We start from the raw sequence: 13976 nt of genomic DNA on the forward strand, positions 1-13976 counted from the left end.
GTAATGAAATTTTACCAGCCATTGTAGATGGTACTTTTTTTTAAATTGCAGCCAGATCAAAAAAAAATAATAAATATCAGCAATACGCTTATTATGTGTACGTAATTCAAAGCCATTATCGGGCACGCTGGCATCAACATCAAACTTTGTTAAGCATTTGAAGGTAATTTTCAATTTTTTATTAGTTAAATTAATTTATTTTATCTTTTTTGAAAAATATGCAATTGATTTTTAACTAGCAATTATTTGATGTTGCAGTATAAATTAATCGAAATTTACAATACTTACTCAGTTACAAAGTAAAAACTTAACTTTTAAAGGGTTTTATGTTTACTATATAGAACTTGCACAAGAATCACTTTGGAGACTATAAGTTATATAAGTCAGATGTTCAGAAGAAGCGTAAGCTATGCAAAGCTGGTATAGAAAGAACGGCTGAGGAAGGCCCTGCTATAAAGAAGTTCAAACAAACTACTTACCATGAAGCAGTATCAGAGTTATCAGCACGACGTCGTATTATATTGCAAGAAGAAGATGACAACTTAATTGTGGATTACATTGCTGAAGAGATGCGTCCTTTGGCTACCGTCAAAAAACCGGCTTTTCGTTGACTGCTTCGTGGATTTAATCCTAATTGTAAGCATCATGTGTTGCAAGACCCTTAACAAACGTTTAAATTCAAAGCTTTCTAAGATGCATGAAAAAATGAGAAGCAGACTGAAAAAAACATCATTTGTTTGCACAACTGCTGATATATGGTCATTGAATAGAAAAAGTTATCTTGGCATGGCTGCACACTTTATTGAAATGCCTCTAAACGAGTCACGTTCGGTTTCACAAGCATCAGTATCCCTTGCTTGCCATCGATTTTATGGTAGTCACACATATGACACAATTGTTGCAATGATTTCTCAAAATCATCGTCAATATGACCTTAATGTAGTAAAAAACTCAACAACTGTCACCGACAATGCGTCAAATTTTGGAAAAGCATTTAGAGTATTTTTTGAAGAGTCAACTACAAGTGCTGCAGCAACTAGTGTAAGTGTGACTATCACACCTAATGCATCTGAAGAGCAAGAGGACATGGAAGAGGATACAGTTAATGATTATGAAATTGATGTGATTAATATTGGAGACATTCTTTCATTTTCATCAAAAAATGATGATGATGATGTTGATGATGATTCTTTAGCTGAGAGAATTTCTTTGCCATCTTAAGAAACATGTATCAGCCATTCACTGAATCAGTTGGCAACTAATGATGCTAACAAAGCATGTGATACAGGTAGTGCGTTTAAGCGCATTTACCGTGCAGCTCTTGCAAAACGCTCTTTAATATGGAATGCAACTCAACGAAGTAGTAAAGCATCAGATGCTGTGTCACATATTACAGACAAAGCAATACTCTGTCCCTACCAACACATTGGAATTCTCAGTATGATGCTATCAAGCGATTACTTGAATTATGTGACAAACTTAATGATATATGTAATGCATTGAGTGTGCCAAAATTTAAAAGCAAGAAATAAAAAGCCTACAAGAATATGTCATGGTAATGAAACCTGTTGCTACAACTTTGGATACTTTACAAGGAGATAATATATATTATGGTCATGTGTTTTCACATTTGCATAGCTTACAAGTGAAATTAGAAGGGTTTCAAAATTATCAGTTAAAATGTGCCAAATTGTTTGCTGCAGCAATGTTAGCATAAAAGGAAAACTCGTTTTGAAAAGAATTTGAGATTTGATGTAAGTAATTCATGCAGGATTGTTGTAGCAGTTTTTCCACCACTGTTTAAGTTACGGTGGGTGCCAACTAATAAATGAGCTATCTGCAGAGAAATATTTGAAAATGCCATATTAGCTTCTAGTGAGCCGTCGACAGCAATCAATCTCAATGTGACCACTGACAGCATAACTGAAAATTTTGTTGTATATAATGATGACTCTTCAAATGCTGGTGCAACAAATGGTGCTCATCAAGAGTGCATGTTGTATTTGAATGATAAAGATACAAGTTTGAATGCTCTGAATAAGTATAAGACTGTTCAGTCACTGTTTGTCAAATTCAATACCACTGTACCATTGTCGGCTTCAGTTGAACGACTGTTTAGCACAGCTGGACAAATACAAACACCTAGGCATAACTGTCTAAGTGATATGATGTTCGAAAAACTGCTGCTACTAAAAACAAATATTTACGACTGAATGAGTGGTATTTTGATATAAATGTAGTAGAATGACTAAAAATTATTTTCGAGCAATGACAAAAATAAATTTTAAAAATTGCTATAGTTGTAAAGTTTGGTAAAGTATTTTGTATTTTAAATACTTTTTTAAAAGTATTTTTGTTTCAAATACTTTTGAAGTATTTGTATTTAAAATACTTTTTTGTTCCAGTATTTGTATTTTAAATACTTTTATAAAGATTTTACCCAGCACTGACTTTAAGTACTTTACCAGTAGTCTGGTACAACTGCGTATAAACTTTTTATCAAGCATGCTTTATAGAACATGGACATAACATTTGACAAGAAACACATTTAGAAATTGCACACATGCAAATTTAAGTTAAATATTTCAAGAGTTTACACATACTAAACACATTTTATAATAACAAAAATATTCATAGCATGACAACTGATTTTGTTTGTTTGTTTTGAAAATTTTATTGTCTTTTTTTTATTACTCTTTTTTCATTAATACGTTTGATTTTAACCACTTAGTTTGGTTTTTTAAATCTTTTTTGTTTCAATTATTACAATACAAAAAATGCCACAATCATTTACCATAATTCACTTTTATTTATGCCATAATCCACTTTTATTTGGTTAACTTATTTGACTACAATACTTTTTCTTGCTTTTAATGAATAAATAACTGTTATAATGAAAAAAATAACTGTTCAGTAGACAAACATAAATTTCACTTCTTTTGTTAAATTTTCAAATAATATTTTATATATAAGTTAATGTAGCCTGCCAAAATTTTTTCAAATTTTTAAAAATTGTTTAATGGTTTAACACGATGTTTTATTAGAGTTACGTAAGTTACGTATTAGAGTTAAATATATCAGTCTCCTCCAAAATATGGTTGAAACTAAACATAAAAATAAAATCTCCTCAGAGCTCATATATTGACATGGAACATGTAAGCTAGTTTTACAATCAGTACAAATTTTCTTTTTTAAAAAACTCTAATGCTCAACTCTTTGTAAATCATTTTATAAATAAAGTTCTTCACCAGTAGTCAGATAAAACTGCATATAAACTTTGTATGCAAAAGTGCTTCACTATTAGTCTCGTACAACATACTTATATAAACTATGTACTTGAGTATGCTTTAAGGCCGAGAGGATATTTTAAGAAAACGCATTTGTAGATCTTTTCAAATTTACTTCACTTTTTTTTTTCGTTTCTTAAAACTGACAACAGATAAAATCTTCATCACCAAGATATACTTTATTAAATTTTTAAATTTTTACGAGTGAAAATTCTCTTGTACAAATAGATCGAGATACATTTTAAAAACTCTGAAGAGTACTAAAATAAAATGAATTTCTTGTGTTGATAGTAACACATAACTTGTATTGATAAACTTACTTTATCATTACTTTGAAATTTATTTCGAAAATCTGGTTGTTTTGATTTTAATTATATTTTTCAACAAAATCGCACTTGCCTCTCTTTCGAAATCAGCGAATCAGATTGCTTATATTTCTGCCCATTCTGAGCCTGTATGGGTTTTCAAAGTATGCAAACCGCCACGCAATCTGCAAAATGAACTTCTGCTTATGTTTTTTAAATTTGTTTTGCGTTGCGTATTTTATGGACAATTCCCTCAATGCGCAACTAAGAGTAGTTTAGTTTTTCAAATAGGCTCAAGTATATTAAATTTTAATAAACTTGAAGTATTCCGACCAAATCTTTATTACATTTTTATTTAATAATGCTTGAAAGTGACATTACTTAAGCATAAAAAGATCCCGCGTCTGCTACTGACTTATGTACTTTAAAATCGTGGAAGTAATTTTATTTTCTTAGAATCAAATAAAATAAAATTACTTCTAAATTACTTTTAAATTATTTTAGAGAGGCGGTTGCTCACCTCTAACTTAGATGTGAGTAACCACAGCTCTAAAGTAGTTTAAAAGTAAGTTAAAAGTCTCTCCTTAATTGGCAGAGTACAGATAAATCTTACAGTTTAAAATAACCCAATAGGGCTGGAAGAAGTTTAGGATATCAGTATTGGGGTACAATTGAATCAGGTTTAAAAAATGACTTTCAATTACCAGTTCAGTATATTGTAAATTCTCACCACCGCAACAAACACAAATAACTTGAGAAGAAATAATTCCCTTCATAAAAAAAAAAAATCAGTTTTCTTATTTAGAAATACATAAAATAATGTGTTCTTATTATAATTTTATATATTAGTTGTAAACATCTTGTCTTTTTTTGAAGTTATCAAATCAAATCAAAATTTACTGACAGGCTCAAGGCCCAATATAATGAATATACAATGGGTAAAATAAAGTGGATTAGAATAAAACAAAGACTAACGCACTTGAATATAAACAAAACCCAAGAAAAAAAAATAAAGATAAGAAATTAAAGTGTTATAAATATAACTCAGCTTTCCATTTAAACATCAGTGGAGACAGCAAGAACCTGTCTGAGTTAATAAAAGCTTTTATGATGAGGTTCTCACTATTCTGCAGCAGTAACAGTGAGGAGTGTTGTTGCTTGCGAATTACAACATTAAGTGAATGGGCACCATATTTCACAAATAATTCACTTGCACTGTTCCATGGTGGGTTGTTTAATATCATGCGACGTGCATTGTTATATGCAACACATAGGCGATGGAATGAGTCTTTTCTCCAAAGATACCACAGCTGACATCCATAGATTGGGCTGCAAAAGGCATTAAATAACATAATCTTTGTTTGTATTTGTGTTGAGCTGAACTTTCTACAGATGAGGTTAGCTTGAGCATACGTAGAGCCCACGTGTTTTAAAATATCTTTATCATCCTGCATATCGTTTGAGATCAAGTGACCCAGATATTTATAATGACTAGTGTATGTGAGAACCATGCCAGATAATGTGAAACTAGGGGTATTTATAAGGGGTTTATAAATTTAAAAAAACATTATCAACTTTAAAATCTTATCAATCTAGGTTTGAGTAGTGTTAGCAGTTGGACACTTTGAGCTTTTAGATTTTTAAAGTTTAAAACATAGGGTGGCATTTTTTCGTTTATTTGTTTTTAATAGTAGTATACTGTTATAATCTTTTCAATGTTTTATTGTCAACTATAGTTAATATATAGTTTATATAAGAAATATAGAGTTTATATATGCTCTCTAAAAATACTCATTGCTAAGAAAGCAATGAGTATTTTTAGAGAGCAAATTTTTATCATTAATCCGGTTAAAGAATTTTGTCCCAACAAATTTAAAGTGACCAAGAACAAAATTCATTTTTGATTTTCTAGATGCTTCTAAACAGTCTGTTAGTTTATTAGTAATTTAATAGAATTTCTGTAGAAATTGGTAATAAAAGTTATATATATATATACATATATATATATATATATATGTATATATATATATATATACATATATATATATATATATGTATATATATATATATATATATATATATATATATATATATATATATATATATATATATATATATATATATATATATATATATATATATATATATATATATATACGTATATATATATATATATATATATATATATATATATATATATATATATATATATATATATATATGTATATATATATATATATATATATTAAATGCAGAGAACAAAGTAATATAGTTAGATATTTTGGGTGTTATTGAAATACATTGAATGCCACCTGCCCATTTAAATGTTTTCAAGGTATTTATGGCATAGGGTAATTAGTATTGTAAGTTTATAACCTACTTGCTATTTTTCTTTTACTGGTCTTGTAGTCATTAATATATTCTAAAATGCTGATTTTCTTACAGAATCTTACTTATATGCATTTTTGTATGTAGTATACACAGAAGTGTGTTTGATAACCTAAATGTAAAAAAAAAAACCTTAAATGAGACTAAACTGGTCATCATATTCATTTCTACAAATATTTTGGTACAAATTGTCAAAGTAACAAATTATTATATACTAAAACAAAAATAAACTTTTTTGTATTGTAGAAAAATTGTCATAAATAAAAAGATTTATAAATTTTGTTTATTTAATGTATTTGTGTGTGTCTCTCTGTGCAGAAAACTTTTTACATCTTTTGTAAGTGAAATTTGTATTTTGTATATCATGTGACTGATACTTAGATGCATATATAAATAATGGGTACAGAACCAGTAACAGAAAAATAACAAGTAAGTTGTAAACTTACAATTCTAATTACCCTATACTACAAATACCTTGAAAACATTCTTATGAACTCATGGCATCCAATATCACCCTAAATATTTTTTTGTATAACTTTGCAACTCATCTAAAGAAATAGCTTGGTTCTTTTCAGAAGAATGTAGAAAAAAAGTTTTTTTTATGATGTTTAGTTGGAAATTAATATTCTCTAAAAAAAATTTTTAAGGTATTTGGAATAATAAATGATGACGTAAAAAGTAAACTACTCTTAATGGAAAATTTTACGATTCATAGTTCATAGAAGATACAGATTGACCTTGATATTGTTTTTCATTACGTATGTCCCCCCCTCCTACTCCTCCTCCCCCTGGTTGCTATGGGTCTGCATTAACATTTTATAAAAATCTGTACATGTTAAGTGGGTTCTTCAAAATATATAAATAGCCAAATAACATCTATTGTTTTTAAATAATAAGTTAATGCTATCTTTATTGTCTTTTAAATTATTTTACTATATAATAACTTTAATTAAAATTTGCACAACTTCAATTAAAATTTGCAATTCTTATTTGTAAACATGTAAACTTTTAAGTCTGTATCACCATAAATGCAAAGATAAATAATTACCAGGGTCCCAAAATTTGAGAGTTTTAGTTTCATTATTATCCTTGAAACTTATATACTATGTAACACACGTCTTACTTTTTATTCCTGATCAAAAAAATAAGTTCCATATAACTTGTTGCTTTTGTTTCTAATAACCCTGTTTACCATAAGTTCCATAATACTTGTTGATTCCCTGGTAACCATAAATTCTTTATAACTTGTTGATTTTGTTTTGCAACTTTCAATACTTGTATATTTTTACATATTTTTAAAAGTGTTTTATTTTTTATTTGTTTTTAGAAATGCTGACAGAGATGTACGCTTGGTATATGAAGAACTGCTTAAAAATTACAATACCAAGTTACGTCCTGATTACTTAGGTATATTATTAATACAATAAGTTCTGTTGAAAATGATCATTGGTGTCTTAAAGTCTTTAATAACTTTTTGCAATGGCATGGGTTAAATCAGTGGTTTCCAAACTTATTTGGCCTAACTATATGGCCATCTTCTCAGAAAACTAATAGCTCAGTGCTTCTTTTTTAAAAAAACAAAGAGAAGGATATATGTAAGGGAGAGTGGTGTACCTCAGAAGTATTTTCAAAATTTGACACACATATATATAAATATATATATATATATATATATATATATATATATATATATATATATATATATATATATATATATATATATATATATATATATATATATATATATATATATATATATATATATATATATAACCCTTGGAATTAGGCAAAATGAGGTCGATTACTGTGATTTTATACTTCACATTCTCTATTCTACATTCAGGTAATCAAAGTGATGTGGCAACTAAAACTAGGCCTGAAATGTCCAACTCATACACAGTTTTGCCATCTCTTAAAATCTTTGTGTAAATCTTTATGAGTTCATGTCTTTTTTACAGGACTGAAAGTTAGAATGCATAATTTTTTCTTAAGATGACCCTTTCTAGTTTGCTTCTGTGGTTGAGATTTTGGGTAGGATCAAATCATATCAGAAGACATAATGTAAGTGCTTATCTGGTTTACAAAAAAAGCTGGATTGCAGTTTTTAAGGAGACAAAAACTTGTAATCTTTAAAAATGTCTTTATTCAGTAGATGAAGGCCACTCAATTGAAAACTGTGTGTAATGTTACATGGTATAAATTGTAAGGGATAAGCTTGTCAAACAATTTCCAACATATCATAGATTGTTGCTGGTTTCCCAGCATTGCCTGTTTTCAACATTCAATCCTTCATTTTATTGTTGTAATAAGTTCTAAATGGGCCTAATCTTTGTCTAAGGGCTGTATTTTGTGACTCTTGTTGTGAATAAAAGGCTACCATTATAATCTATGGCATTCTAGAAATACAGGTCTTGTCTTTGCAATATCTTTTTTTTCGAAATTGAAAATTTAAATATTACTTTCAGATGTCCATAGACATTTTAAGATATACTATAAATATTTTTTTTCTATATCTTCGTTTTAAATATTTTATAATGATTAAATTAAATAAAGTTACTATTTTTGGTCGGAAGAAAAATAAACGGAAACATTGCAGAAAAAACAAAACACAGATTTAAACTCCTTGACTTTGCAATATCAATATCTTGAGGTCATTTGTATATGGCTAGATTTATATGGTAATGAATTATTTTCGTTTTGCGACGGTTTTACTCAACAGCAAATGGTCTAAACACAAAGTGACTGTGTACAATTTTTTACCCATCAACTGAAAAATTGTCAGTTAAGGTTAATCTATTTGTAAACACATTAATCCAACAAAAAGTTAAATTATGTCTCAAAAAATGTTGATTAAAAAAAACTTTTATATTTTATCGTGGAAATTCCTACAGAACCACCAACTATCTTTCCTAACATACGAACTAGCTTTCTAAGTTTACCTCCTTCTAAACCCAGGACATCAAAATGTTCATCATCCAGTATAAGAAATACCAGATGAACTAAATAGCTTTAGAGAACATGAAGAAATATCAGATGAACTAAATAGCTTTAGAAAACATGATTTTTTTCGATTTGGTAACATAAAGGAGAGACTTTCATAGTAATGGTCTTATTGTATACAACTTAAGTGGTAATAATGATTTTGTTTACATTCAGTTGAAAGAGTTTTTATGTGTTATTGCAATAAGTTTTTAATTATTATTAATAAGGATTTACTTTGTTTCATCTTGGATTATCTTGCAGTTATCCCATTTTTCTATCAAGTAAGATAATATCATATTAATATTGGTTGGTCTTTGATGAGATCATAGTAACTTAAAAAATAAAGACATATGTCATGAAAAAAATCTATGAATTGAACATATGGACTGTATTTCTCCAAAGCAGTTGGCAAATTTACTTACTCTCCTGATATAACTACTCAAGCATTTGAATATTTGGTTATATCCAGGTTTCTGTACAACCACATTTCTAATAAATATAGATTACCAAGTATTAGAACTTTGACAAGAATCACTTCAAAAGTGGGATCACAAGATATTATGGAATTTTCAAAAAATGTTTTGATGAGTATTGAAAATATGCAACATAAATAAATACTGCTGGTTGATGAAGTTAATATCAAACCCGCATTAACTTATCATGAAGCTGAATTGTTTAGAAATTCTGCTGCTCAACCTAGTGTCTTTGGTAAAACTATGTTAGCTATAATGGTAAAATGTTTATTTGGTGGACTAGAGTTTCTAGTAAAAATGGTTCCAATTAGTCACTTAGATTCTGACTTTTTTTTTAAATAATGCAAACCAATAATTGAAGCAGTTAACAATCAACTTAACATAAAACTGTTTACAATTTTTACTGACGGAAATAGAGAAATAGAGAAATTAAAAGTTTTTTTAAAATGATGAATAAAATAGAAGAAATATCTTAGTGCAGAGATAGCAAAAACACATTTTTGTTGTTTGATTATGTTAATGTCAGTATGTTTGTAAAAATGAGTTAACTTAATAAAACAGGTAATTTTTTTTTTGAGTGTGATAGCAAAAAACATGTAGCAAAATGAAGTGATAAACCTTTATGAGCTGGAATTTGCCAAATATCTTAATGCTTAACAATTTAAATGAAATTTCCATCTCACCAAAACTGATTGAACTGCAGAAAGTTGGCACTTGTTTACATGTGCCAACATGTAAGTTGATGAAAGGATTGCTGCTCTTAAAAAATAAATTAAATGATTGCTGCACTTAAAAATCAATGAAACAATTGCTGCACTTAGAAATCATCCATCTATTAAAAAAAATGAAATTATTGATACCATCAAGTTTGTTTCTATGTTTGTGAAGTTTTGGAGAATTTGTAATGCAAAAGGTGTTGAAGCAGATGTTATTTATAAAGAAAAGTACCGTGCAGATCACCAATTACACACAGATAAAAGTCTGCTATTCTTATTAGATGTGGTAGATATAGTTGAAAGAATGAAAAGTTCAGGCCTAAAATGTATTACGTAGCTTGCAAAAAATACTTCTAAATGTATTTTTCATGTGTGTAGGGAGTTAGTCAACATTGCAAGGTATTTTTTGCAATGTGGAAATGACTACATTATCCTAGGGTGATTCACAACTGATCCATTAGAGAAGACAAAGAGTAACTTATTAGCTTTAAGGATGCATTTCCCTTATCGAAACCAGTCAAGCTAGCTAGACTTGTTGCCTCAAGTTTCTTAGCAACAGTTTTTAGACTATTTCTCTTGGAAGATTTCCAGCCAGTTTTTTTCTTCTATTTAGTTTTTATCCCAAGATCTATTACTTTTTTAGTTTGCTTTCTGAAAATAGTAGGCCAATTTTTGTACATCTTTTAAAGTCAATCTATACTGAAAATCACATGCTCTCAAAATATAATCAACTAGAAGTTTATCTTCTTCTACAGTGAAGACTTGCTTTTACTAACCCTGATTCAAAGAATTTTCATTTTACTAAACCTGATTCAAGGAGTTGATTTCTGTGTCTTTTTAAGGTTGTTTTAGAAAAATCCTTGGAAGCACTGTAGATTGACATTTCACTGTTCACTCTAAGTTGTACAACACTTTCTATGTCTTTTTTTTTTTGTATAGGCCTTCTCTTAAATTCAGTCTTCTAGCCATTTTATTAACTTTTTTTTTGTACTTTACTGAAAATAAATATATAAAAAAAAAAAAATTTAAAATCTGTATTAAAGATCAGGTCAATTAATTATTTATAAAATATAAGACCAACACAATTTTTATAGCATAATTTCAAACTTTTTAATGCTTAAAAAAATTTGGTTGTGATTTTTATTTAGCTCTATTAGTTCATAAATTTAATAGCCATACAAATAAATATAGTCCTTTTTATCAAAGGAATACACACAACATTTTAAAATAAAGAAATAAGAAAGAAATCGTGTATTTATGTATATAAATAATGTTAAATGTATTTTTTTGCATTTTTCTCTATCGATTTAGTTTAGTTGACAGCGATTCGGTTAAATAATGTATGTAATGTATAATATAGATTTTAATATTGTATCTAGTAAAGTATGAATTCATTTTTTGTATTTAAGTTTGCCTTTTATTTGCTTTTTTGTATTTGCCTACGCAAATTTTTTCTCTCTTACTCTATTCTTCTGAACTTATGTCATTTAAATTTGTGTTTTGAAAGATTGTCATTTAAATGTAGCTGAATATATGCTTTACAAATAGTGATTATCAGTTTAAAAATAAAGTTTGTACTCACACTTATGGAAAAAAAAATTGGTCTAAATAAATTACTTTAAGATATGGTAAACAAACTTTTATTTTTACTGCAACAACACATTTGTTGAGAATTGGTGCATTAACTTCCTATGAGCTTCTAGTGGCTAACTAATGATTTAGTTAAAGCTCATCATTTAAAAAGGCTATTCAGTTGATGCGTCTTCAAGGTACACATACCTTGAGGTATATGTACTCTTCCCTATCTATATTTCTACCTGCGTATTAAGTGCACTATTTTTGTAAGCAGTATTCCTAATTCACCAAAATTATTTATTTATAGTTAGTTTCTTTTATTGTTGATATATTTGTGACTGCATTGAACAAGAGTTCCACTAAAGTTCCACTATAAGATAAAGACAATGCAATCAAAAACTGTTCTATTACAGCTCATAATCCAGGATAAGCTGTAGGAATCTGCTCTTGTTGCTTGAACTGTTGATAGCCTGTTGATCTTGAACTGTTGATCTTTAAATTTAAATTTAAATTCATCATTTGTTGTTACGTCTATAAGTTCTTCTTTAATTTTTGGGTGATCTAAATTCATACTTAAAAGAGAATACAAAATGATAAGATGCTAGTTTACAATCATCTTAAAAATGAAAGGCATCTTTATTAGTGATTTGCATTTCTTTTCCTTTTTCTTTTTAGTTTATAACTCTGGGATTAAATTTTTTTTTAACAACCAGATTGATAGGCATTTTATGCCTTTTGCAAATTCTTAGCAAATAATAATTCTTCATAAATTTGCTTTTCTTTTTTGAATCACACATATGCTAAAATGAAGTTTTATTTCCTGGCAAAGTTGACTCATCTAGCTGTAAAGAAAGCCAAGTTGTTTTTAAATACTTTCATGACGAATGTTTAACATCTTGAGCCATTCCTCTTTTACACAGTATTATTGCTCTCAGAATTTTTTTTGATAATATCCAATGCTGGCTTGTGTAGCATAATGTGTATTACCTCACTTATAGCTAGTAGAATTAGTTCCTCATTATTAGTGAAAAGTTTTTCTTATTTAGCAATCAGTCATAATTTCATCTCTTTTGCATCTGCTTGTTAAAACATATTCTATAGAATCAAGATAAGCGCACTTCATTGCAAAGATACGCAAAAAATCTTTTTTTCTTTTGTTTATTTTATGTGAATCTTAGTTGTTTTTTAAATCATCTAATTTTCTATACATTTTTTCTATTTTTATTTCCCCCTTATTTTTAATCATTTCCCCCAAGTGCACACAAGGCTACTACTACCATAAGGCTACTACTGGATACTAGTTCCCCAAGGCTAAACTGTTCCAGTGCTCACTAAGAAGCAATGGGACAGTTATATATCTTATATATAACTCTATCAAAGAAGTTATATATCCAATATAACTTCTTTGATATTCATAGTATTATGCATTATGCAGCATTTTTTTATCAGTTTAATTTTTTTTTTTTTTGTTAATTCACCTCCCCAAGGCCCAGAAGACCACTACAGACAAGGAGGCTACTTAATTGTGGTTATAACTCTCTCACCTCTTTAACTTCAAAACACGAACCTTGACAAACAAGGCCGCTGCGCGGAGAAACAAGTTGAGCGTGGTACTACCAGGGATGTGGTGGGGATCGAACTCAGAACCTCTCGCTTATGAAGCGAGCACTCTACCACTACACCACTACCGCATATAAAGTCTTTGTCTAGGAGGCCTTCTATAAGACAGTAACTGGATGCCCAAAAGAAGGGGGTGTTTTAAAGCAGAGTTCACTTCTCCTAGCCTTTGCCTAAAAAAAAAAAAGCGTATCCTACAAGGCAGCAGGACATGAAGCAGGTTGTACTGGTTTGTTATATTTGCGAAATATTAATTATATTTCCTTAAGTTTAAATATATGCTTTAATTATTTTTTAGAAAAAAATTTTCTGAAACAAAAGTAAAATAATTTATTTTTTTTTTATTTAAATTTTTTATAATATTTTTTTTTGTTTAAAGTTTGCAATAATTACTGGTTTAATGTTTGCAATAGAATTTTTCTACTTTTAAGCTGTTTTCAAGATACAAAAAATAGTTAACTATTCAAAATTTTTATGATTTAAATAAAACTTTCCTCCTCGCCTGCACTGTTCTAAATCTATTAAAATGTGTTGAAATTCTTTTAAATTTTTATTAAAAGAATTTAAAAAAAAAATTAAAAGAATTTTAAAACATTTTGATTGCAAAACTATTTGAATAAGAGAGTTTTGGAA

General features: G+C 28.4%; 1 protein-coding gene across 1 annotated transcript in view; it reads left to right on the top strand.

The window, feature by feature from the left end:
• Positions 1-13976, top strand: part of LOC100199063 (gamma-aminobutyric acid receptor subunit pi) — a 59172-nt gene that overhangs the window by 3308 nt on the left and 41888 nt on the right. The window contains exon 2 of the mRNA XM_065813976.1: positions 7308-7387. Coding sequence (XP_065670048.1) covers positions 7308-7387 — 80 coding nt within the window. The remainder of the gene's footprint in view (positions 1-7307; positions 7388-13976) is intronic.

The sequence above is a fragment of the Hydra vulgaris genome, chromosome 12, assembly GCF_038396675.1.
Source record: "Hydra vulgaris chromosome 12, alternate assembly HydraT2T_AEP".
NCBI classification, from domain to species: Eukaryota; Metazoa; Cnidaria; class Hydrozoa; order Anthoathecata; family Hydridae; genus Hydra; species Hydra vulgaris.